The 25,297-nt window shown below is 42.5% G+C and overlaps 2 protein-coding genes across 2 annotated transcripts in view; one reads left to right on the forward strand and one right to left on the reverse strand.

The window, feature by feature from the left end:
- Positions 1–22,959, forward strand: FGF2 (fibroblast growth factor 2). The gene is made up of 3 exons (XM_058804287.1): positions 1–178; positions 14,695–14,798; positions 18,339–22,959. The coding sequence occupies exons 1-3, from the start codon at positions 1–3 to the stop codon at positions 18,522–18,524; spliced, it is 468 nt and encodes a 155-aa protein (XP_058660270.1). The 3' UTR covers positions 18,525–22,959.
- NUDT6 (nudix hydrolase 6) overlaps positions 18,612–25,297 on the reverse strand; it is a 12,373-nt gene continuing 5,687 nt past the window's right edge. Inside the window, exons 3-5 of the mRNA XM_058804286.1 lie at positions 24,804–24,859; positions 22,367–22,421; positions 18,612–19,393 (exon numbers count right to left, since the gene is read on the reverse strand). Of these exons, the coding sequence (XP_058660269.1) occupies positions 19,005–19,393; positions 22,367–22,421; positions 24,804–24,859 (500 nt within the window). The 3' untranslated portion in view covers positions 18,612–19,004. The remainder of the gene's footprint in view (positions 19,394–22,366; positions 22,422–24,803; positions 24,860–25,297) is intronic.

Here is a 25,297-nt window from a genome sequence, read left to right on the forward strand (position 1 = left end):
ATGGCGGCGGCGGCGGCGGGGGGCATCGCCACGCTGCCCGACGACGGCGGCAGCGGCGCCTTTCCCCCGGGGCACTTCAAGGACCCCAAGCGCCTGTACTGCAAGAACGGCGGCTTCTTCCTGCGCATCAACCCCGACGGGAAGGTGGACGGCGTCCGCGAGAAGAGCGACCCGCACAGTGAGTTATCCCGGGAGCACCGCGGGCGGCACCGGGGCGGGCGGGCGACTCCTCGCCCGGGCAGCGGGGCTGCGGGAGGGGCCGCGGCTCGGCCGTCCCGCCCTGCCGGCGCTTCGGCAGCGAGCCGTGCTTGGAAAGCGCCCGTCAATGTGCCGAATGCTCCTGCGCGAATAACCGCGAGTACGCAGACCGAGTTAATTGATACCGAGTTAATTGATACCGAGTTAATTGATAGCGAGTTAATTGATACCCGCATCCCGCAGCCGGTGGTCCCGCACCGGCACCCGCGGGGTGTCTCGGGGCAAAGCCTCGCTGGCGGCTCCGCGCTCAACCTGCTGGGTGCAGAGCTTGTCAGGTGCACAGTTTTTGTTACGGGCTTGAAGGGGTCTCTGGTTTGTTTGCGTGGCCCTTATCCGGGTCTGATGGTACTTGGCGGCTCTACACGGCGGCGGTGAATGCGTTGTATGCATTAAGGTAGGGAGGAGGGTGTTCTTTTTCCCGGTGCAGGTAGGCGCTCATGAGTAGGAGCACTTTTGGCACATGGGTACTCTTAGGAACTGAGGGGGTAAATCTGGCCAAGGAAGCAGGCTTTATAACAAACTGCTGTTAGAACACCTCTCTGGCTTAAACTGTTACATGTTGCATTGTTTTGTTGTTTTTTTTTTTAACTTAATGATGATACAGATAAAATGTATGGATACCAGCAGCAGCAGGAGGTTGTCCCTCCAGTACCTGATCTTTTGAAGGGAGGGAAAGGCTCCTGGGCTGGGAACACAGCCCACGGACTGAATGATCATAGGCTTTCAGGGAGTGTGTGGCAGGTTGCTGTTACCAACACAGGCTGCTTTTTGTCCCACAAACAAATTGCCTTTTGCAGAGCTCAGAATATTTTGGAAGTATTCAGCACGGAGGTTTTGTGGATGCAGTGGTGAGTTTTTGATGCGCCTGTGAGGCATTTCCGTCAGCGCAGGTACCGGGACTGCTGGGTCAGATTGTCCCAGTGCAATTCCCGGTTGGAGGGAATTTGTTACTGTGCTCGGTGTGCAGGGCCTGCCTGCAGGCACTTGGCATGAGGAGCAGGTGAAATGCCTTACTGGCATTCTTCATCTGCTCTGCACCTGTGCTCTGACTGATGGATGCAGGGACCGGGCTAAACTCCGGGACTAGGAGCAAAAGGAAGTGAGGAGACAGACCAAAGATTCTTAATATTACTTTCCACTTCAGATATTCATCTTTTGCAAAACAATTAGTTTTACCCAATAATTCCAAAGAATTCTTGTAACAGGAATTCTTAAAGGAAATAAATCTAGGGTGTCACCTCACCCTAGAAGCAGCTATGGAAATGTGCTGCAAAGGGAGGTGATGTTGAGTGGAGGATATTCAAGGCTGAAGCTGAGTCCAAGACATTGCCATGGCTGTTGGGATCTTGCCTCATTCCCTGTCTTTGCTTTTGAAAAGTGCAGGTAATGGTGTGTGCTGTTGTGTGCTCACCTGGCTGGGCCAGGCTGCCCTGAGTGGAGGTGGTATTCATCACTGCTGCCTTTTTCATCATAGAGCTCCCCCATAATAATTTCTTCCTTCCTGCCTTTTTTTATTATTCTCTCAGGAAAACTAATACTATTTTTTTCATTCTTGAGTCCACTGAATGTGTGTTTTCTCTTCCTATTGAACCTTATCAATACCAAAATTTTCAACTGACATCTCGTGCTTTCCTAGTAGTGAATTCTCTCATTTTTGCATTATCAGACAGCTCTTGGCTTGTTGCTTTTTCTTCCTTCCTTCTTCTTTTTTTTTTTTTTTTTTCCTGGAAGAACCCTAGTTCTGAGAAGCAGAGAATCATCGGTGCCTGAAGCATCAGCGAGGGTCATTGCTGGGGCATTGCGTGGTTCACATCCTTAGCATCCTCGCTGTAAATACGTCATTCCACACGACTCTGCTCAACTCTGACCTGCTGAGTGCTGCTCTGTGGAAGTCCCTGTGAAATCTCCTGGTATTCCTGGCATGGCAGAGGGCAATAAATCTTGGACAACGTGAGAGGACTTTAAAAAAGAAATTAGCAATGAAAATATGCACCTTGAGTAGTTCAGGGTGATTTTCTTAGTTAAGCAAAAGGTTTTGTAAGGTGGTTTTGAGAAAAGAAATACAATGTCTGCACAATTTGGTTTAGAAATAATTAAAGGCCCCTTAGTAGAGATGCTTGTGGTTGCTGCTATTCTTAGGAATTAATTATACAAAATAACATTTCAGTAGCACATCATCCTTCTTACTTTTAAAGGAAGTTCTTATTTTAGAAGGCAAGTTACTGTCTCCTTATGTTTCAGACCAAAGTTTTAATACTATAAACAGTTTCCATGATCCATGTCCTTTTTACCTCCCCTCTCCTGCCTCTATTTGAAATACACAATACACATCGCTTTAGGTCATGGCATGGTTTTATATTTGCCCCACTCACCTTCATTTACCCATAATTGTGTCATTAATGAAATTAAGAATGCTGGAGGATTGGGATCCTATGATTCACCCAGCTGAAACCCAGGACAGGGCGCCTTCCATGGCCATTATTGCCACATCTGACGCGTGTGCTGCCGTGACTCCAGTGAAGTGCCCCTTTGGACACACTCTGGGGACTCCATCCAGAGTGTTTTCCCTTGAAGAGGTACTTTCAGACAAACAAGAAACAGAAGGCGCTTTCTGAGAGTTTTGTTGTCTAAAGCAAAACAAAATCATGGCTGGTTTGTTGTTGTTGATCAACAACTGTTGATTTATGCTCTGGAAATTGTACAAAGGACCCAGTGTTTCTGGAAAGGCTCTTAGAAATTCTAAAATAGAGGTGTTTCCCTCAAAGAGGCTACAGTGCTGGTGAGGGGGAAAATCCTGGAGAATGGAAAGGGAACACTTATCCATACATTTAGAACATGTCTAGTAGCACAGCTTGTTCCTTTCAGAGTTTCCCTAAATGAGGAATGGTTGGCACTTATGTATTTCCATAATTTCTTAAGCAGCTTTGTTTCATGATGAGCATAACCCAAGACAGTATCCAAGGCATCCTGAGCCATTCTTGTCCATTCCTTAATGAGGTGACAAGGCTCCAGCCTCTCACTTGGAAAGGATTCAGCTCTGTGAGCTCAGTCAACCCTGCAGATGTATGAAACACCTCCTTCCTGCTCAGTACCTCTCTCCTCTTCCGTAAATATCTGAAGAAAATGTAAAATAGGGTAATACTGGTCCAGGAAAATTTCTTAAGAAGGTTCCTTTCATAAATAGTGGTTAATATTAAGATTTTGACTTGTCTCTCTCACAACATTTAAATGGTTATGCTGTAAATGTTTTAGAAAGACTCTGCTGAAGTAAAGACTGACTTTTAGAGCAACTCCGTGAAGAAGATGGAAATCTGATCACTGATCATGCAATGGGAGAAAACTCATGGTTATCCCCAAGCTGAGCAAATGTCAGGAGGTGTTTTCATATGAAGGTTCAGGACCTGGTGTTTACCTTTCATAGCTAAGTTGTTTGGGACTTGGATTATCTTCTTCCCCATTTTGGTGTCCCACAGACACGGCCAGAGCTGTTGACAGGGCAAGATCTTTTCCAAATCTTAGCACTAAGTGAGAGGTGACTTGTTTAAAAAAAAAGCCTGCCCCTAAATGCTCAAATACGTTGCTTCTACCTCAGTCCTTCTGGAAACAGACTCTTTTTGCATTACTTTTCATCTGTTGCACAGATCTGAACTGCTTTGCCAAGTACTTTGTGGCATAGCATGGAAATTCCTCCTGGCTCCTGGATGTACCTGCCTTTAGGGGATGAAGTAGCAGAGATCCCGTGTGAAAAAGTTGGGAATATGCTTCTTTTGCTTCTTTTATCATAGAAATACCATCATGTTCCTGTATGTTCCTGCTCAGGGGAGGATCCCTTCTCATCTCTCACTGTGTCTGCTACTCCTGTATCCCAGTTCCTGGTGAGTCTTGCCCACCCCAGAGCTGTGTGATCCAGCAGCAGGTGCACCCCCAAGGTGAGCCAAGGCAACACGAGATGTCTCCAGTGGGCAGCGAACTGTCCTGTCCCTCCCAGCTGTTTTCTGCCCAGTCTGGAAGTGGGGAAGGTTCCAAGGGCACCACCACCCACAGGTACACTAGAGGGCAGGATTTAGCCCTTAGATTGTCTCACACAGGAAATCAGGAGCACTTTTAGGTACTTACATAGTCTGCTTTGCAGGAAAATGGTAATCCAACTCCTGTTAGCCACTGCACTCTCAGAGCTGGAAAAGACAAATCCAGATAACATGTGAGATCAGGTGGCTGCTGTTGGTTTTCATTTGTTTCATAAATGCTTGAAATTTGTGCAGCTGATTCTAAGAAAAAGTTTATATGTAGTGGGGTCATATTTAAAAGCATTTTACAGAAAGTAAATTATTTTAGTAACTCAACCTGAATTTTACATCATAGTCTTTTCAGTGACACTTTGTTTCCCCAGCTCCCCTGGATTACAGATAAGGCAGGCAGTTCTAATAAATAATTTTTTGATCATTATGGTTTTTAGCAGTATTGGGAGCATTTCCCTGGGATCAGAGGCCATCTGATCCAGGATACTTGAGAGGTGATGGATTGTGCTGAACTGGTGCACAACCCTGGGATTAATGGCGCTTTTGACTGTTGGTGACAGTGTGTTCAGTGCAGTTATCTAATATAACCAAACCAGACCCAGTGCAGCCCAGAGAATGCTCAAGTTACTGTTGCTGAAGAACATACGTAAGTGTACGACATCTGTAAATTGAATATCTATACCAGGTGGTACCTGAAATGTTTACAGCATGGTTTTTGAAGCCTTAATGTTGGTGATGAGATACTGTTTCAATCCTGATGGAGAATTAATAGCCTTTGCTTTTGTTAGCACCTGTTTAAGACTATGTGTTTCAAAATAAAGCAGCTCTCTCACCCTTCGTCATTTTCAGTAATGTTTGGTAACAATGTGCAGGTCAAGTGTTTTGCCTGTGCCTCTTCTGCTGCCTCCAGACTTGTCAATAAAAATATTGAAAGGGTGACTCTCTGGAGTGCTGGTGGCATTTTAGGGTTATTATCTTACGTAGTTTTTTGTTTGTTCAGGGTAGGGCCAGATTTTGACTGGAGCTCGATAGGATCAGCCGAGAATACAAATGAGATGATGTCTGAGCAGTTGGGTGGAGGTTGTCCTGCAGGAGCTGTCATGGTGCACTGCTGCTGGAGTGACCCTGGCTGAGCCTGGCGCTCATCTCTGACTTGCAGAGCTTGAAACCACATTGACCGGGTGATTCAAAGGACAAGGAGACTGAGGGTACTGGGAAAGGGCAAAGTAGGGCCCAGACTCCATGGCCATGTGCAGAGCCAGTGTGGTGAAATTCTGCTCGTGTGATGCAGAGCTCAGGATTTGTCTGTGACCTTCTGACAGGGTTGTAGCAGATTTCATAAAACCAGAATCATTAGGATTCCTGGAATATGCAAGTCACAGAATCCTTGTAGCCATGGCTGTGGAATCCTGCATGGTGGTGTTTTGTAAGAGCAGGGAGAGATGTCAGCTGTGATACAGCTTGAAAATATTTGTAGTCTCTTTCTTGGTTCTTTCCTTCCTGCTCTCAGGCTGACCCACGATGCCTGATGCAGACTTACCCCATATCCTGTGCCATTCTCTGGGGATGTAGCTTTGGGGTTATTTTTGGTGTTAAAGGATGTCCTTAACATACTCAAGTGTGCAGTTATCACAGCATCTGGATCTGCACTTGGGGGAAGGTCTGCAGCACCTCTGGCAACTGGCATCAGTTTTTTGGTATCTTTTCTGGGTACTGGGGAAAAAAATCCTGAAGTCTTTATTTGTCACCACATATCCGTCACTGAGATGCCAAGAGAAGTGCCAGAGCTGGTGCCAGGGAGGTGGTAGGGAGTGCTGGTAGTGTGGAATGGAGTGTCCCTCTCCAGTGGCAGCTGATTGTCACTGCCTGTCCTGTGATGCAATGTCCTCTTCTGTAAAAGGGCAGGACAGGAGACAAGTTCTTCCCAGATGGATGTTTTGAAAAGCATGAGCAGAGTCTATGCAGTTGTCACCTGTGTTACATTTCAGGTTAGAATAGAAATGTTGGGACTGTATTACAAAGAAAGTTCACACAGTCCCACAACTCTGGGAAGACCCATGGAGAGACCAAGATTCCTGGGTGGAGTGGCTGTGTGCAGTTACTCTGTGGGAGCTGCTGGTACCTGTGGGAACAGAGGTGGATACAAAACCAGGAGCACGTGTTAGTGTGGAGAAGCAACTACCAATGGCCATGTAGAGGCTGCCACCTCTGTGGAAAAGTCACTTAGGGAATCCTGCTGCACAGACCTGTTGGGCAGTTCCTGGGAGACAGTATGTGGATTCAGTTCCTTGGGTTTGTCCACCTGTAGTGGAGCAGTTGGGATGAACAGCTGAGCATGCTCCGGGCCGTTCATTGGAGTATGTAAATAGGAAGGATTAATTTTGTGATTTTAGAGATGTTTACAGACTCACTGTGGATGTTTTGCTGACAGAAATGTTGTTCATTCAGGAAGATGGAAGACAAAAATGTACAATGTTCATGTCTGTAGAAATGCAGGAACTCCTCAAAGCTGAAGAGGTGCACAGAACTGGCTCATGTTGCCAGGTGTTATTTATTTCAATCCCAACCTTCTGCTTGCTTTACAGCTTCAAGCAGTAGCCTCCTCCAGAGCACTTATCTGTGCTAGAGCGAGTACCAGTAGTAGTAAGGTGTTTTCCAGTGATCAGGCTCTAGTTTCATGGATCAGTATTGTAAGACTGTGATATTTTATTAGAAGAAAATGCTACTAGGAGTGGGGTGTCTGGCTGCTGCTTTGATGTGGTGAAAGGTGAGACTGTTTGATGGCCAGTGCTTGTAGCTGCTGTACTGCAGGAGCACCCTCTTGCAGGAGCTGTCTGGAGCAGTGTGGGACTGAAACCATCCCATAGATCTAAACCAGGGTATGGGCACTAGCAGTGGTCAGGCTGAAGAAGCAGGGAGTCAAGTAGGTTCTTCCAAGCTGCAGGAGGTCCAAGGTCTCTCTTTTGTTGTGAGGAATCCTTTCTTAGCATAGTTCAGATGTACTTAGAATAAAATTGAGGAGTGTTACCCAAATATGCACTGTGTGTTTATTTTCAGTTAAGGAATTTGATTCCTTACAAAGAAAATTCTTTGCTTAAGCAGGGCTGCATTCAAAAGCAAATTAGAGCCCTTTTGTGAAGACTGGGATTCATTACTGTGCTGGGTCAGCAGTGATTGACAGCTCTTGTCCTTCACTGCAGCTCGTGCTGTTCCCCTGTGCATGCTTTATTGAAAGGTCAGCACAGGGTGGTTACACAGCTTGATGGAAGGGGATGAAATAGGACGATGAAGTAAGACTTTGAGCTTATTGTGGCATTTGCACTGTCCTTGCAATAAAGGAGCTGTGCTGGCACCAGTGCTATACTGTGTGTGCATGTGTACGGCTTTAAATTTTTAAAAATTTGTTTACTTTTTGAAAAAATATTAAAGTTTCAATGATCAGTTCAGTTTCATTGGTACTGGAGATAAGGGAAGTACAAACCCAGTATAATTGCCATCTCAACCTTTTGGCCAGGTTAAGAGCAATCAGCTGTAAAAGGCAGCTCAATTCACAGGAGCTCCTCTGTATGGGGCTGTTCCTTCCTCCCATCTGCTGTGCCATCTCTCTGGATCCTGGGTGCCTGACAGAGTTCCTTTTTCACCACTGTGCTCCAGACTCTCTGAAATCCCATTTACTTATTCTTCTTGGCATTTCTAAAATCCAGCTTTTCCTTTCTGTGCCACTGAGGCTTATTGAGCCTATGGGACAGCAATGTCCCACTGCTGCTCTGGCAGCCTCTGCCTTTCATCCCATGTGTTACTGCTCTGACATCAGTCACAGCCCTGAAATACCATGTACTACTGAGTAGTTGTGTGAGTTGTACCTGCAGGAGGAACACTACAGAATAACTTTTAAAAATTACACATTTTACCTTCTCTGTCTTCTGAAATGCTGCTCCTGTGTTTGCCTTGGGTTGTCCCTGGTTTTATGTGTTTGTTTTGCTGCAAGTGCAAAACAGGTCATAGTTACAAGGAGATGAGTGAATGCACAGTAAACATAAAGCAGAACTTCTGCAAGTTCTGTACGTGTTTTGTGACACGGCTCTGTTGGCTGAACAGTTGCACCAGCTTTGTTCTGAGTTCAACACCCAAAAGTGGTTATTCTGAGATTTACTTCAGTCAAGACTGAATGAAGTGAAAGCAGATGGAAACAACGTGCGGCATACCTTACCCTTGCTAAGAAAAGCCCTTTGGAAACAGTCCTAAAAAAACTACATGTGAACAGGCATGCATTACTCTTTTGATAAGGCAACCCTGAAACATTTTTCTAAATCAAGAATATGGGGTGAAAAGAATGGTAATTTGGAGACTAAGCTTTATTACCAGTACCCAGTAAGGAATTAAGTTCTTCTCTGGTAAAGTTAGGAATTTTTTCAGTTTGCTTTAGCCCTCTTGACTTCCGAAGATGCATCAGTTCATCTGCAACGCCAAGGAGTCAGCAAACAGTGTGGCAGAAAGCATTTAGAAGGGTTTTACATCACGGTGACTTGGAGCTTCTGGCGTACGAAATCCTTTCATAATGCGAAGCAATCGCTGTTTACTTTACTCAGCAGCACAAAATGCCCAAGTTGTGCTTTGTAAGCAGAATTCACAAACTTTGGATTTGCTTTTGCATGACATTTTTACTTTTAAAGGGCTCGACTAGGTTTCATCAACCAGATTATGCAAGCTGTGAGAAGTGGAAAAGTGTGGCTGTGCGTGTTTTACATGTGGGCACACAGGCAAGGAGCCACTGGTGCCAGAAGTGTTGGATGTCACACTATTCTGAAATTATTGTTCTGCATGATGGCTTTACTGTCTTTTATATGAAATTTATAGGGAGCACCAGAGAATGCTGTGTGTTTGGTAATCAGTGTTTCATGGGGAGGATTCCCAGTGTCATAGGTGCATGTTAGGTAGAACTGGGTACTTGCAGCAATTGAGGTCAAGGTAAAAATCAGAATCGGTGGAGAATCTGAAGATGGAAATAATTTCCATTGTATTCAGTATCTGTACTACTTAAAAAGGTGCAAACTTTTAAAATCTGAGAATGTCCATGTTAATGTGGTTGATTACCATAGTGGGTGGATGCCTAAACAGTTACACAAGTTACTGTTCTGCTTTAAGCCTTGGTTTACTCTTAAGTGTAATCAGAACTTCCTGAAGTGTTTGCATTTCACGAGTGTGTATTTTTGTTGTAGATGTTTACATTTTGGACACCTTGGGTCTGTCTGTGAGTGGTTTTATGCCTCTGGCTGGCAAAAAGGAAAAAGATACACTTAGAATGTTGTCATGCAAAAGCAAAGAAATGTGCCTTTGTATGGGAGCGTGACTCACTGTTTCTCATCCTGACACTCCATTGGCTTGATTGTTTTTGTTGCAATTCTGATGGTTTGGTTTATTAGCAGCCCACCTCTCCCGCTAAGGTTTGCTGGTTGTTTCTCCTCTCTATTTCTCCTTTTGGTGCCTCATATGTGTTCCAGGTTTTAGGCAGTGTCTGCATCAGTGACTCTGGCAGTGGCTCACTTTTACCATGAGTGTATGAAAGTGAGCAAGGAGTTGTTCTCTTGTTCACACTCTGAAGACTTGAGGATGCCTCGTATGTCAGCGCTTATCAAATAGCAGGAGATGTTAAGTTGCTAATTGTGCCTTTGAGAAAGAGATATCAGAAACTGTCAGAGACTGATGTGAGCAGAGGGACACAAAGATATTTGTAATTCTTAGAGAAAGTTGCAGTAGGCATCACCAGGCTGGGGTTTGGATCTGATCCAGCAGACAGGAAAAGCCAGAAGGGAGTGTTAATATATGTGTGTTTGTAAATGCATGTGTAGCTTTGAACCAGCCCCGGGGTTTGGGAGGGTTTGTCGTGTTAGGTGTGGAGCAAGCATGTCTGACTCCTTGTGTTTTGCTTGGACACCTGGCTGGGAATAGATGTTGCCCCTGAGCGTGAAGGAATGGCCAACTTCAGCCACAGAGGATGGAGGAGTGGGAATTCGGCTGTAGGGTGTTGCATTTAGCGAAACTTACTTTCCTCCCTTTTTTTTGTGAACTTCCTTGCATTTCTGATGCTTATTCCCTCTGGAGCTGACCCACCTCTGCAGTGAGGCTGCAGAATAGCTGCTTTGTGCTTTCCTGTGGGCACGGAGGTGTGGGAGGATGGGCAGTGGGAGCTGGCACAGCAGCTTCACTGCGCTGTCACTCGGGGGCCTCGTGGAAGGATTTTCCTTACAGGGCCTCTGCAAATATGTTGGAGATGGGCCCTGAGCCTTTGGCTGGGGCTGAGCTTTTCCACAGCAGACTGTAGTAACACTAGTCATTGATCCAGAGACGTGCAGCCTGGGATTTTGGGGGTACAGAAACTCTCCCTTCTCGTAAACTGAGTGAGAGGTGTTTTACTTTTTGTTCCAATAAAGCAGCTGTATGTTAGTGAAAACGAGGGTTGAAATAGTATCCAATTTTTCCTCTCTTCCCAGGCTGTGAGCTGCTCCCTTTGCTGCAGTGTGGCAGGCAAGGTTCTTGCTGTGAAATGATGGAGTCTCTTCAGCAGGAGGCTGGACTAGAGGGAGTCCTTCTGACCTGAGTTTTGTATGATCCTGACACTGGGGATGGTACTTGTAGCTCTAGATTGCACTGAAGGCTGTCTGTAGGGTGTTAGCTAGAAGGGTTACAGTGAAAATACAGCTGAAGCTGTAATTGAACCTTTATTTGCTGTGTAAATGCATCCAAAGCCAGAAGCTCATAGTTGTTTTTTACTTCATCATTTTTCTGATATAGTGGTTAGAGTTCCCATTTCTTTGTGGAGTAGGAAAATGGGGCTTTTATTAATCACTTTGGCTAATGCATCCTCAAATTTCACCTCCTTCGGATGTGTGAGTTTGCCTCATGCTCCAGTACAGCACCCTCCTGTACTGCCCTTACCCTGCCCTGTCTTCACTGCTCTTTGCTCTTTTTACCTTTTATTTTATTCCAGACATGTTTCTGGTCCCTTTCTCTCCTCCCTGTGACCTTTATTTTCCCTTTCCTTACTAATCCTGTGGCATTCTCCTGCCCCAGAACATCTTAGCCAGTGCAGCTGCTGTGAGTGAAATACCAGCACGTGGCTTTGGTCACAGGGATTGCCCCGGGCGAAGGTCTTGCCAGCAGATTCCCACTGGGAGTCAAAAGGTAGTACCAGCTCAGCAGTGAGCAACTTCCAGAATGTGCAGCTCTGTTTTCCTGAAGTATTAAGTTGGTAGGTTTTGCCCAGGTCTTTGAAATGAACCCATTTTGAAGGAGATTTTGGCTGAACCATTTATGATGCATAGCATGGAAACCTTTGGGACCATTTAAGCTGTGCAGTTCCTGGGTCTGGGCCACTCTAAAGCTTTGGTTTATTAGAACTGTAAAAGGACCTGAGAATTTGCATTGCACGTGTGATTTTCCAGTTCTAGTGCTCAGGACAATAAAAGTACTTTTGGAAAATGTTCATGTTTTCTTTATTTTTTTGCATTTGCTAACAGCTTTCCTGTCTAGCTACTTGTCCTCAAAATTATTTTCTCCACTGGACTGTGCAAAAGTGCCTTGGAAATTTTTTTTTTTTTGGAGGTATCTAAGAAAACAAGGAAGATCCATTTTTTAAGAAATATCTTAAACTTTGCCAACCACAATGCTATTAAATACCACTTTTCAACTTCCATACTCTTAGAAAGGTCTCTCCAAGTTGTGGAATAAATGCCCATTTGTAACTCTCTGAAATACACTGTTTAGTTTAACCTGCACTTTGTACATCTGTCCTGTACATACCCTCTGAAGGAACATCTCAGTGCCTGTTGCAGTGTGCTCCAGCTTCCTTTAGTGCCACAGATTGTACTGGTTTCTGTGGGTTGGACTGTATAGCTTGTGGTGTTTTTCAGCCAGAACATCAGTGAATATGAATCTCTAACAGACCTCTGTATATTGTTGGGAAAAAAAAATTCCTTCTCTATCCGTTTTTATATGACTGGAAGGCACTGTAGGTTCACTTGAGCTACATCACTCAGAATTTCTTCGCTGGTGTGAAAAGTGCAAATGCACATCCTGCAATTCATTCCTTCTTATTCAGCAGAATGATTCTATTAAGCTTATTATGACAGAAAAGAAAGTCTTTAATAGGAGCTGTAAATTTCCTGGGTCCTCTGAGTTGCTTTTATTGTTTAATTTAATAACTTAATGATGACTTAGCCCCAGTCCTGGGGATGTTTTCTCAGCGGGTGAGCTCTGTGTTCTCACAACACCAGCAGGCACCGAGCAGAGCCTTGTGCTTGGTGCTCCTTGTGGATCGCAGGGCATGAATGGGAACAGGGAAATAACTCACTGCCGTGTTAGAGGGGCCAGAATATCTGGGAAAACGGGCCTTTTTAGCCCTTGGTTAATGAGCTCTTTCACAACAATCTGCTATTTTTTTTTGGGCTACAAACGTCTTAGTTATTTGACTTCCATGGATGGGGTCTTGAGGTTCAGTTGTGCTGAAAACAAGTAGATGTGAAATGATGAATGGAGTCTGCACTGTTGCTGTTGGTGACCAAAGACTGTAAAAAATGCAGATCATTGGTGTCAAGTGATACATTTCTCTTACAACCAATTTAGTTGCAGTGATCTAAACCTAAAATTGTCACTTCTGCTGATGATCATATAGTCAAAATGTGTTTGATCAGTAAGGCTGTGTTGTATCCTGATATCTCCAGTGTAACCCTGTGGCGAATACTCACTGCATTAATAAAGCTGTAAAATAACACTGAAACCTGAAAAACTCACAGTACTGTTCTGGCTCTGTTTGTTCACAGGTTTTTGGGTTAGAGAGGAAAAAACAGTGAAGCTGATTTTCCTTTTGGAGCTTTCAGTATTGCAGCTCTTTTCAAACTCTGCAGGAATACCTTGGGTGTTTTTTTGTTTGTTTTTTTTTTTTTTTCACAAGCTATACAAATTTTTACAGGACTTAGAAACCTTTACCAGAAGCTCATTTTTACAGAATTTGAACCTCTGGCCTGGTGTGATGCTGTAGGATTTCATGTGCATTTTTGTCCAGAGAAAGTCGTGAAGCATAATAAGTCAGTACTGTAGTAATTAATATTAATTTTCAACTGTTCCACAGCTGTTTCTTGTTAAGTGTGTGGTGAAAGCTGTGTGCTTGGCACATCTCAAAAGTCCATTTCCCACAGTCCCTGCCCAGAGCACTTTTCCACGTTCTTGCTTCCCCAGAGGCTAAGGAGTTACACCAAAGTGTTTGGAGCTGTTCACAAGTCTGATTTTGGCCTCATAACTTAGGAGCACTATATTTTGGATACTTGATACTGAGATAAAATTGTGCCTGACTTCTAACTTTTACCATGAAAAAGGGTTTGCAGCAATAATCCCAACAGTTTTATGTTCCCTGTATTCCTGGTGTTGGAGTTTCAGTTGGTTTCTTCAGTGCTGTCTTTTTTTCCCTTCAACAAAAAGCCAAATAAGCAACAACCTCTCTCTGAATCTCAAGAGATCTCCAAAATTTACATTCACTTCAGGCATTTATTCTGATGGCTGAAAAGCTCAAGCTATTTAGAACTGCATCTCCAAATGGAATAAAGGACCTGCTGAACCAAAGCAGGTGGGTGAAGGAAGCTCTCATCTGAGACGTTGTATACAACAGGCAAAGGCAGGCAAAAGGGGAAGCTTTCATCCAAACTACTGGGTTTGATTTATGGCTACAGAAATCAGTTAAGGTGTTGTGTTAATAATTCACAGGTAGTAGCTCAAAGCTGTGTGATAGGACCTTACAGGTTTTCATTTCTATAAAATCTTTAGTTTCTTTTAATTGATGCAAGACACGTTCCTGCTTTGTATAGCACTGTTTCTTGTGCCTTTGCTGCCTTCACCTACTGCTGCAGTTCTGTTTGTTTGTTCCACCCACTTGCTGGATAGATGAGGTAAACTAATGAATATTTTCTGCTGGGAACTGCCAGAACCCTTAGGGAGTGATATGGACCTGGACAGTCTCAGAGTTAGGCTCGCTGACAGTCTGCCTGTACAGAGCTGTGTGCATTCTGTGTCCAATGCTGTTCTGCAAACATTGAGACATACCTCTGGAAAAATTGCCATGAAAAATTTCCATTTTCTGGGAGCAGCTGACTGTGCCCTAAGTGGCCTTTCAAGGTATTTCATGGGTTTTAAGCTGCCTTTATGCGAAATGAAGATGGAATAACTCAATCTCGCCATTGCAAATTCAAAAGTAGCTACTTACTTTCTAAAAATGGGATCAGAAAGCCAAATGTTAAAAATTTATTATTTTCATTGCAAGCTGAAGCTTTCTGTGGTGGAGGGTTTGAAGCACTGCCTGCTGCAATCCCACGATGGCTCAAAAAGGTGAACAGAGGTGAAACCTTTTGTTTTTTTGTTTTGTTTGCAGTCAAGCTGCAGCTCCAGGCGGAGGAGCGAGGAGTGGTGTCCATCAAAGGTGTCAGTGCCAATCGCTTCCTGGCAATGAAGGAGGATGGCAGATTGCTGGCCTTGGTAAGCAGCACTTGCCTGATGTCTCTGTGTTGCTGTGTCCTGCCCTTGCTCTGTGTGGGGTGGCCTTTCTTCCTGCAGGACTTACTCGGCTGCTCGGTGTGGGATTTATCAGGAGAAATGAGCTCTGCACAGTTCCTGTCAGTTACTTGAAATAGGAATTAGGAGGAGTTGGGTATTTCTGCCCTACTCCTAGGAGCTGCAAAATTTAACAGGAATGGCTTGTCAGAGGGAAATAATCACAGTGATCAGGAAATTATCAAAACAAATGAAGAGTAAAGTGTCTGCCTTTTTACCCTCAGGAGTAATTTTTTCCCCTTTCACTTACTTGCACAGGAAATGATTTTAAAAGACCTCTTTGAAGGGGAAAGTAAAACCAATTTCTTTTAAAAAATTACTTTCATGGTACTAATCTGTAAAAATTATTTTCTCATTTTCCTCTTTGTAGAGAATCACGTTTTTTTTTGGGCACTTGTACTTCCCAACTGGAAAACTGGCAAGAAAAATATTTTTGAAAATGTGATGATAAAATTTTAAAAGTTATATAAGTGTGGATAAATTAAGCTACTCTCTGCTGAGACTAGTTTAGTTTAAACTCTTGTGTATTTTATTGGTATCACTTAAATTTTTAACTGTGTTTTAAAGCCAGTGTATGCAGCAGACTCAGACGGTTAATGTCTCTCTGAGCCAAATGAAAAATTTTGCTTTAAGAGCTGAAGTTACATTAATTTTGCTTATGAGACCTAGATACTGTAAATCCTCATCCACATTTATATCCTTCAGTGCCTGATGAAGCACCAGGGCATCCAGCCTGCTAGAATTTTGGTTTGCAATAGCCCCTGGTGCTTTGTTTATTCACACAGCCCCATTCAGCCTCTGTGCAAGTCCGCTCTGTGGCTGGGGCTAACAATGCGCATTCCTAACCCTGGCTGAACTGCAGCTAATGAAAGACCAATGCCAGGGGATGCAGAAATTATTTCTGATTCCCCTCTGCCTCCATGAAATGAGACTGAAAGTAGTTTTACAGGAGCAGGGCTCCCCAGGGTGCTCCTCAGTTCTGGCTCCAGGGAGTTTTGTGTGGGCTCGGGAATGAAGTTAAAGAACCTGCTTCAAGTTACTCGGATATTGTGTGACAGCTCAGTTGAAGAAAATGTGAGGAGTTGTCCAATGTGCTATTCTTGAGTTAAGGATAATTGGGAATTTCCTGTGGTGCTGGTGCGGTGGCATTCGGCTTCCCATTCTAACAGCACTCCGTACCCTGAGTGACGGGGAATGGTCAAAATAGGGTGTTTAGCACCATTTGTGAAATGATAAACATAAATGCAGGGGTGTGTTTATATTTGGGGTTTCTGCCCTGCTGTTGCATTCTGGGTTTGCTTGTAGAATAAGTTTCCCTTGCAGCGGTTTTTGTTTGCTTAGTTCCTGTAAGGCGAAACGCTTGTGAAGTATTGCCCAGTCACTCAGAATTGCTCTCTCAGAGTATGTAAAGTTGGGTCACTTTGTGCTTCTCACTTGAGCTTGTAAAACTCTTTTTTTCTTTGGCGTTGTTTCTGGAAATGGGTATTACTTGAATCATGTTTGCTGCATGCAACATTGTTGTTATTCAAAGGTGGAAACTCTACTCTTTTAAGACTTTTCTTCTGCAGCCAGCCTAACAATTGCTGCTGCAATTTCATGGCTGTTTTCTGTAGCACTGGCAGTGTTTTTCCGTGAGGATTCCTGCATTGTGATTTCCAACAGTCTGTGGCTGGCTGTGCCTTTACCATTTTCTGCCTCTAAACACATTCATGAAACTGTTTCTAATTGCCAGCGTCTCTTGTTCATTAGAGCAGGGCTGTGTTTCACGATAGCTCGCAGAGTGTACGTTGGAAATGTGGTGAATTGCACATGGTGAAACACTGCTGAAATTTCTTTCAAAACATTATGGAACTTTAATTTCTAAACACATAATTTAGTCCTCTAATTAGTCACTCAAGTACTATTCTGTCCTTTTTAATGTCTGAGGTTTTTTAATTACTTTTCAGTGTCCAGGATCAATTTGCGCAGAGTCCTTGTTTTGCAAATAAATTAACATTTTTGGAAATATGTTTGCAAATTCTTATTCAGGCCTGTTTTTCATCTTGTTGGATGTTTTTGTAATTACCTGTTGAGACATGCTGCAGGGTTTGTTCTGAGCTGGGCTTTGCAGGATGATTTATTGCACAGCCCGTGGACCACTGCTCACCCCGGTGACCTGTGTGGGGGTGCAGTGGGTCGTGTTCTTGTGTGGAAATCTGGATGATGCAGCTTTTCATGGAGCATTTTCATGTTCCTTACTAACAGAGTCAGTCATGGGGGAGAGGTGATCTCTACCGCTGGAGGAAATGGCTGGATGTGAATGCAGATAGTCAAAACCTCCCCTTGGGAAATGCTCTTTTAACTGAAAATATTTGTGCAGAAATGCATCTGATCCAGCAGAGTTTCGATGAAAAAATGAAAAAAACATTTCCCATCTGATATAGCTTATTTTGACTTTCCAGTTTAATTATAATTTCACTTCATGGAGTGAAATGTGATTATTTAATTTAATGAAGACATTTCCCAAACTTCCCACGAAAGCAGGAATTTTGACTGACTTGTATTTTATGATAAATAATTTTTTATTTAGGGATATGACCTGTTCATTCTGTCATGCTTACATGGCTTTGCTGTGATCAGCCAGGTTTTGCCAGACTTGAAGGACTTGACTCTAAGAGAAATTCTTGTCTTTTGATGTTATGGATTCAAATTGTGCACAAACAATGTGAAAATAACCTGCATTTAGTTTGAGGGGCGTTCAGGTGTTTCATGAGGTGCTGAGAAAGCTTCTGCTGTCAGATCTGCACTCTGGATGCAGCCTGGACTGAAGCGTATTTGAAAGGAAAAACCACAGATATCCAGAGTTTTTCCAGGTGCTGAGATTGACAGTGCAGTGGCTGACATCCTGCTTTTGCTAGACAGCAGTCCAGCTCCTGAAATGTCACCTCTGGGGGATGTTCAGGAATACACAGTTCATGAAGCCTGAGCTGTCATTTGTCACCTTAATGATGGGGTTTATATCAAAATGTTAACATTGACAATGGACTGTAGGAAAGCACTGGTGTCACATATGCTTTGGGGAGAAATAAGAACTTTTCTTTTTTCACCCTTTTTTGATGTGCCTCTGCCTGAATTTCCAGCTTGGGCAATTGTACTGAATTGTCTATATTCTGCTTAAATTTTTTGTTCTTAAAGGCTTGTTTTATGCATTTTCTGATCAGAACAAAGAATTACACAGTAATTAAAAGGAAGTAAAAAGCTGCTTAATCTGTGTTAGAGACAATAAATGAACCATAGGTAAAAAACCTCATATTGTAAGTTTTTAACAATATTTTCACAGTAAGTATCTTTCTTCAGTTGTGACACAGTTAATCTCTATTTCTTAAAACCAAAGGTACTGCTCACATTCTTGCTAAGTTAGTCCCCAGAATGTGAAGAATTGATTTGTGGTGTTACACCAGTAATGCTTTCTCTTTTCCCTTTTAGAAATACGCAACAGAAGAATGTTTCTTTTTTGAACGTTTGGAATCCAATAACTACAACACTTACCGCTCACGGAAATACTCAGATTGGTACGTGGCACTGAAAAGAACTGGACAGTACAAACCTGGACCAAAAACTGGACCTGGACAGAAAGCTATCCTTTTCCTTCCCATGTCTGCTAAAAGCTGACTTCCATGGCAGATTCTGAGCACCAGTGCCACACAGCACTAAAGATGTCACCTTTCCTACTCCTTTCTGAAGTAGCCAAATATAAGCAATTATTTGCTGATATTATAACTACTTTTGCAGATACCAGATTAAACCATGAATGTTTCATACTGTCTTTATATTGCTCTTTAAACCTGTTGTGCCAGTGTGCGTGGAGGTAAAATGACTTGCAGAATATATTTTCAGGATCAGTAACACTTTTGTTTTCTTCTAGGTACCTATGTATTTTATTTACCTTATGCTTGCTTTATGGAGTAGAGGAGAACAAACCCGATGCACACTCATAGCAATAATTACCTTTAAAAATAATTTATATCTTATCTTATTAGAGAATAATTATGTTCTAATAATTACCTAAAAATAAGTCCACAGATAACTATAATATTCAACATTGCAATAATTCTAAATTATTACTATAGAGAAATGTGAAATGTATTGCTATCATGTCATGTTTCTGTAGGGCTCGGGCAGCTCCCTGTGGTAGAGCTTGTAGAACAGGCCTGTGTAGACAGCTGGGAACTCCCTCATGGTTATGTCAATCCTATCAAACCCTTCCCGGTACCCAAACAGTAAGAGCTTGGCCACGTTGCTGGTGATGGGTGTGGTGTTTTCTGTCCTGGCCAGCTGCTCCAGGTGCATCCACTCGCAGCGGAGGCACTCGTGCTGGCAGAAGCTGATGCGGAAGGAGGTGGGCTCCATGCGGCAGATGATGTACATGTCCGACTTCCCGAAGGCTCCGGGGTGCTTGTGCTGCTGCCTGATGCTTAGGATGGACTTGAACTCTGACTTGATGCCAGTCTCTTCAAAAACCTCTCGAACTGCTGTGTCTCCTGGGTGGAAAGAACAATCCTTGCAGTACATCTGAGAGTACTCAGCATCCTTAAACCTTTTGGAAAGGTGGAAAGCCTCTTACTCAGCATGTTCTCTATTCTGCTTCAAAAGGTTTTCAGAATGTAGGTATGTTTTTCCAACACAAGGATAAGCTAATATTTTGATTCCCAAACAACAGTAATTGCTGTGTGCCTTTCCTGTGTATATCCTACAGAATTACTTTGGTAATGCTGTGCAGGGTGTGGTTTGTAATGGACACTGATGGCTGCTGGCTCCACTGATCTGTTAATCCAAGACAGCACTGCACTGTCTTTGCAGTCCTTTGGATCCCCATCCCTCTCTTTGCCCCTGCCCAGTCTCGGGTTCAGATCCTGTGCAGCTGCACCTGTACTGATGTCAGACCTCTTGATCAGATCAGTTTCACTGCACTTCACCCCAAGGGGTAACAAAATGGGTGGAATTCTTTTCAGAAAGTGAAAGTTGGTGCCAGATCCTTTTCAAGATGTACCGTAAGAGTCAGGTGATATTTCAAATATGCCACAGCACCTGTGCAGCCCAGAGCCTATTCTTGCAGGAAACATGCTGTAAACATGCTGCATGTGTGCTGCATGTGTGCATTCTGTGTGCCCCAGCCAGAGTGAGGTCAGTGCTAACATTTCTCACCACAAACACAGCAGGAGCTTTTAGGGTCTACAGGGTCTGTGTGCTGCAATTACAGCCAGAGAACCACCCACCCATCCAGGACTCCTCCAGAGATATTTTTCTCTTCAATAACAAATTGAAGAGTCCCTAAGAAGTTTGTTAATATTCCACTGATTTCCTCGAAGTCTGCAGTTTCATTGTAGTCAAATCCTACTTGCCTGGGGTAAGTACTGGTAGGTTAAATACTGGCTTTTCCCAAATTAATGTAACCTCCTGGTTGTCTCTGGTTTGAGTGGTCAATGTCCAGAACTGTTGTGCAATGTTACCTGCTCCTGTGAGTTCATTTTCAGTAAGGAATGTGTGCTAGCTTGCTTCCAAAAGCAAATGCATTTTAAAAGATTTGTAGAGATTCACCATCCTGTGGAGGCTTGCATCTTGCCAAGTCCGAGGGGAACAAAGCAGATGATTCAGGGGTAGTTTCAGATATTGGAAATAGAAACTCCCTGTGGCAGGTGGCTTTGTTAGTGGGCAGGGGGCTACAGAAATGAACTGAGATCATGAGGAACTGAGGCAGGCTGTGGTTAAGAAACTTGCAGTAATGATGGATTTCATTTAAGCGTTGAGCTTTGCTTTCAGATGAAGTGCCATTTTCTGTTTCCCTTTTATTTAAATGTGAGTGTGTATATATATATAAATATCTAATGACAATTAAACTAGAAGAAACACTAGGGCTGGAGTTTCAGAAATGTTCAGATACAAAAATGTGTGCACTTTGCTTAATCTGCATTATGAAATTGGTGTCACTTGCGTAAGTCAGTTTGCACTCATTTTAGTAGGCAGCCAAGCATATTGTCACTTCATGTAACTGAAGGATTTTAAAAAATGTAATTGCAATTCTTAATTGTAATTTAAAATTTAGTCCCATGAGTGACTTGTGTTTTAAGGTTTGATGTAAGAATGAAAAAGGAAAATTAGGCTCTATTATATTTTATGCTTGACTAATTTATATCTTTTTGTAATATAATATGTGATGCAGAGAATTGCAACTTTTATTATTCTGTAGTTTAGAAGTGGCAGGAGGGAAGCTGTAGGACACTTTTGTCTTGGGTGGTTTTCAGTGCAGGCTCCAGCTATAATCTCACCTGTTCAGTGAAGGATGGCTGCTGTTGTACTCAGTAGCAGTATCACTCTGGGGAGTCTCCCACTGGAATGCCACTACTGGTCATTTGTTGTTTCCTTGAGTACAAAAGTCCTGCTGCTGCTGGCACTAGAAGTGAGAAGGAGCCTGCCTAGATAAAGCCATGGCATTTGGGATTCTTTTGAAAACATGGATCCTTTTCACCCTGTTACATTACATTGTCCAGCAAATATCTTGGATTTCCATCACCAGGTTTGACAGAAAGACTTAAAACATGACTCATGAGTAACAAAAACCAAACTCAGCCATATCCTGACAACTAGCAACTTTCTCCATGTATTGAAATAATAATTGGAATACAAGCTCACCACACATTGTTGTAGGGAGACTGCTAAACCAGGAGGTATTTTTAAGGTACGGAACAGTCAGGAACCCTGGGCTTGACACCCATCTTAAGAAGTAACCAGCCTATGGATAATGATTTTAAGGGCTGAGATACAAGGAGAAAAAACCCAGATTTTCTCTTCATAAACACCCCTGTTCATTCACCTGTGAGGATAAACTGCAGCAGTGTTCATCAGCTGTGCTGTGTTGGAGAGAAATGAGAAGTTTCCTCAATCCAGCATTGTTTCCTACCACAGGAGTGCTTCATGTCCCTGTTGGGAGTAGGTGCCCACAAGACTGAGGCCCTGCACTTCACCCTGGCCCTGTGCCGAGGAGCTCTTGGTCCAAACGAATCAAGTGAAGGGGGTGGAAGGAAGCAAGTGCATTTATTGGAATGGAAATTTTTCCTCAGTCCATCCCTGAAGTCACTGCCCTAGATTCCAGTGGGAGCTGAGAGCTCCCTGTTTCAGTTTTATTTGGGCCATATATGGATTACCTTAATCCTCTGCACCTCTGGCTCATATTGCAGCATATCTGACCAGCCTAAAAAAACTTAGCTGGCCTCAAGCACTCACTTAAAGAAAGTGTGGAAAAGAGTAAAAAGAGTAAATGTTACAAACACAAAACTTCTTTGTCCTGAACATGCTACCCTGTTACCATTAGGGTCCCAGGATTGTGTCACTCCATCTATTCCCCATTAATTCAAGGAAACAATCCATCACAGGAGTAATGTGGGTCATGCTGTATTTCAGTGGTGTTCATGTCTTTGTATTTCTGTTGATGGCTGACCTGTTCTCATAGGACTTACCAATGTCTTCTCCTGGATTAGACAGACCTCCTGGAAATTTCCATGCGTTTATAGTCTGTACTGGAGGAAAAATCCATTAGTGAAGTAGTCAGCCTGTGTTGTACTCTTTAATAAGAAGGAGACAACACAAAGTTTTTTTTTTTGTTGAAGTTGCAGTATTGTTATTTTATAAATATCAGTAAGTAGGAACTTGTTTGTTCCTGCTGACAGGATGATTAGAGACAGCTACAGTCTGTATGAACAATGGGAACAAAACACCTACTGATTGAAAATACAAACTGTCTAACAGTCATTAGACAATGTTGCTGCTAGATAGAGTAGTTGAATATTTTTTTAAAAGCTGCTATAGACTATATAATCTTATATTTAATCACTAATGTATTCTACTTCCATTGTTTTGGCTTTTAAAAATGTATATATATTTAATCTTACAAACAGGTATTATGATTGTACTGTTCTATACTGCACTGGCTTTAAGATGTGTCTGTAATGATCATTTAGTGTAACTTGTCATTTTCATGGATACAAGAAATGAGGGCTTGTGTGTGATTTATGTATAAGAAACATTTATTGACAATAAAGTTCAATATTAAAACGTGAAGTGCAGGCTTGGTGTTGTTACTCACACTGCTAAAGGAGTCCCAGTCCCTGCACCTCTGGCAAGAGCACAAAGATTTGTAGGCTTTACCTTTACTTCTATGTACTTTCTATTTCTTTCCTTGTTAAAAGTTTATGTAGGAAGAAGTTACCCTTCTCCTAGAAATAAATGCAGTAAAAAGGCACACTGGCCCAAAAAAAGCCTTTTTTGTCTATGCAGCATAGCAGGGAAGCTGTGTGCTTTCCAGTGATTTGAAACCCTAATGACTACATTGGAAAACTATTTTTTTTTCCTGGGCATTCTTAAAGGGCTTGGATAGGAATTTAAAGTAATAGATTAAAAATAGTGCAGATGGAAAACACATATTGGCTTTTTTCTATTGGCTTTCAGATTTACTTTTAGTTCCTGGAAATCTTTGTGTGCTGTGGAATTGTCCTGTCACAATTAAACCCAAACAACTCTTAAAATTCCAACAGCTGTTACTATTTTTTTTTTACTCTCATATCTGTTCAAGATATTTACTAAGAGGTGAGCATGCACATTTGTATTTTTGTGTATAAAAGGGTAAATAATAGGTATTAATGTTTACAGTGTGCTTTGTTCCCTGGAGCTGGAACCACTTTTGGAGTCTACAGCATGACAGGTAGTTTTATGCTTTAATTGGTAATTATTGAATGAAAGCCTGAAAGTCCTCCTAAAGCCAAGTCCTCAACATTTTAATTTACTGTAAGTAAAAATATAAAATACAAAAATGAAAAATAGACATCTTCAGTTACAGGAAACAAGTTCAGAGGAAGAGAAGTACCCTTGTCTTTTGTGTTAGAAACTCAACATGTGGTATGATTGAACCTGCCTATGAAAGCACTCTTTCACTGAAGTTCATTAACTGTATTGTAGGTCCTAATGAACTGATCTCTTGGGTCCTGAGGAGAAAAGTATTAGTAGCTATTTCAGGAAAGACAGGAGAATGCACCCAGTGAGATTCAGCAGAGTCTTAACAGTATAAAATGAAAAATATGCATCCAAGTGTATTTCAGTCCACCTCGCTAAGCTTTGATTGTTTCATGTTAAAATGGCATTAATCTCACTCTCTCAGAGAGTTAATTAGTGCAGTTTTAACTTGAATCACTTTAACTTGCAACTGAAAGCATAATGCAGGCTAAATGTCAGTTGAAGCCTGAGAGCTTTCTGCAGCAGCTGAGTCAGAAGGTGGGTCAGTCTGACAGGGGCTGGCAGACGTGTCAGTGATGGATGCTCGGTGACCTCAAGCCACATGACACGAGCCACGCTCACTGCAGCTCTGCTCTGCTCTGGCATCCTCTCAGTGAGGGCGGGCGCTCCTGTGTGTGAGGAGTTAAAGATCTTTACACCTGCTGGACCAAGGGGGTCTCCAGGTCATGGCCAACCACGCTACTGCTCCCTCAAAGCCACAGATGTGCCTGGAATTTTGGAAACCAAACCAAATCAGAATCCTTCTCTCAAAATCTGTTTCAAGCCAATGGGGATTTTCCAGAGGTCTGCATGGATCCAAAGAAAGATCAGGAACTCCTGGGTTAGTTACAGGGGAAAACAGAAAACTCAAAACAGGAAGGATATTTAGTTCTGCTGAATCAATCTGCAGTTTTAACAAAGCTGTTCATTTTTAGAGTTGTTTTTTTCTCCCTTAATATGGAATTCAGCAATCTGTTGCTAGATGTGTTTAAGACACTTGTAAAAGGAAGTAACTTTTTACTATCACAATTTTGGACTGGAATAAAAACAAAATATATTTTGTTTTATATTACAGAATAGGCTTATCTAAATGAACTTCTCTATTTTATAATACTGCAACAAACTTACCTTATTTCTGTCTTGTACAACTAACACCTTTCCAGTGCTTTCATCTAGAACAGCACCTGGTATAGAAAGAATATTGAAAAAGAGAAAGTGTTGGACAAAGTCATTCAATCCTAACAACCAAAATTTAACATGCTTTGATAAATATAACATGTTTTAACATGTTTTGGTAATGTACAGATAGCAAGGTTTGTATGGATGAATCACAAAGTGGTTTGTCAGTGGAAAATGGATGCACAATAAAGTATCACAAAGAGCTTAAGTATCCCATATAAAAATTCAAAGTTGGCAGTACCAAGATAAATAATTGCAGCTTTTAAGTTCCGGATTAGACAAGAAATGAAAAGAAGAACTTGCTTGTGTTAATATCAGAACTAAAGAATGCAAGATCAAGACGTTACCCAAACAATCTGGCAAAGCTCGTTTCAGCAGAGACAGGCCTGTAATCTTCCTCAAATAACAGAGAATTTTCCAGTGACTGGCTGAGAAGCCACCCT

Source organism: Ammospiza caudacuta, chromosome 4, assembly GCF_027887145.1.
Source record: "Ammospiza caudacuta isolate bAmmCau1 chromosome 4, bAmmCau1.pri, whole genome shotgun sequence".
NCBI classification, from domain to species: Eukaryota; Metazoa; Chordata; class Aves; order Passeriformes; family Passerellidae; genus Ammospiza; species Ammospiza caudacuta.

Coding starts and splice junctions, on each gene's coding strand:
- FGF2 (XM_058804287.1), top strand. CDS start 1: ATGGCGGCGGCGGCGGCGGGGGGCATCGCCACGCTGCCCGACGACGGC. Junction 179..14,694: donor CGAGAAGAGCGACCCGCACA/GTGAGTTATCCC, acceptor TTTTGTTTGCAG/TCAAGCTGCAGCTCCAGGCG. Junction 14,799..18,338: donor ATGGCAGATTGCTGGCCTTG/GTAAGCAGCACT, acceptor TTTCCCTTTTAG/AAATACGCAACAGAAGAATG.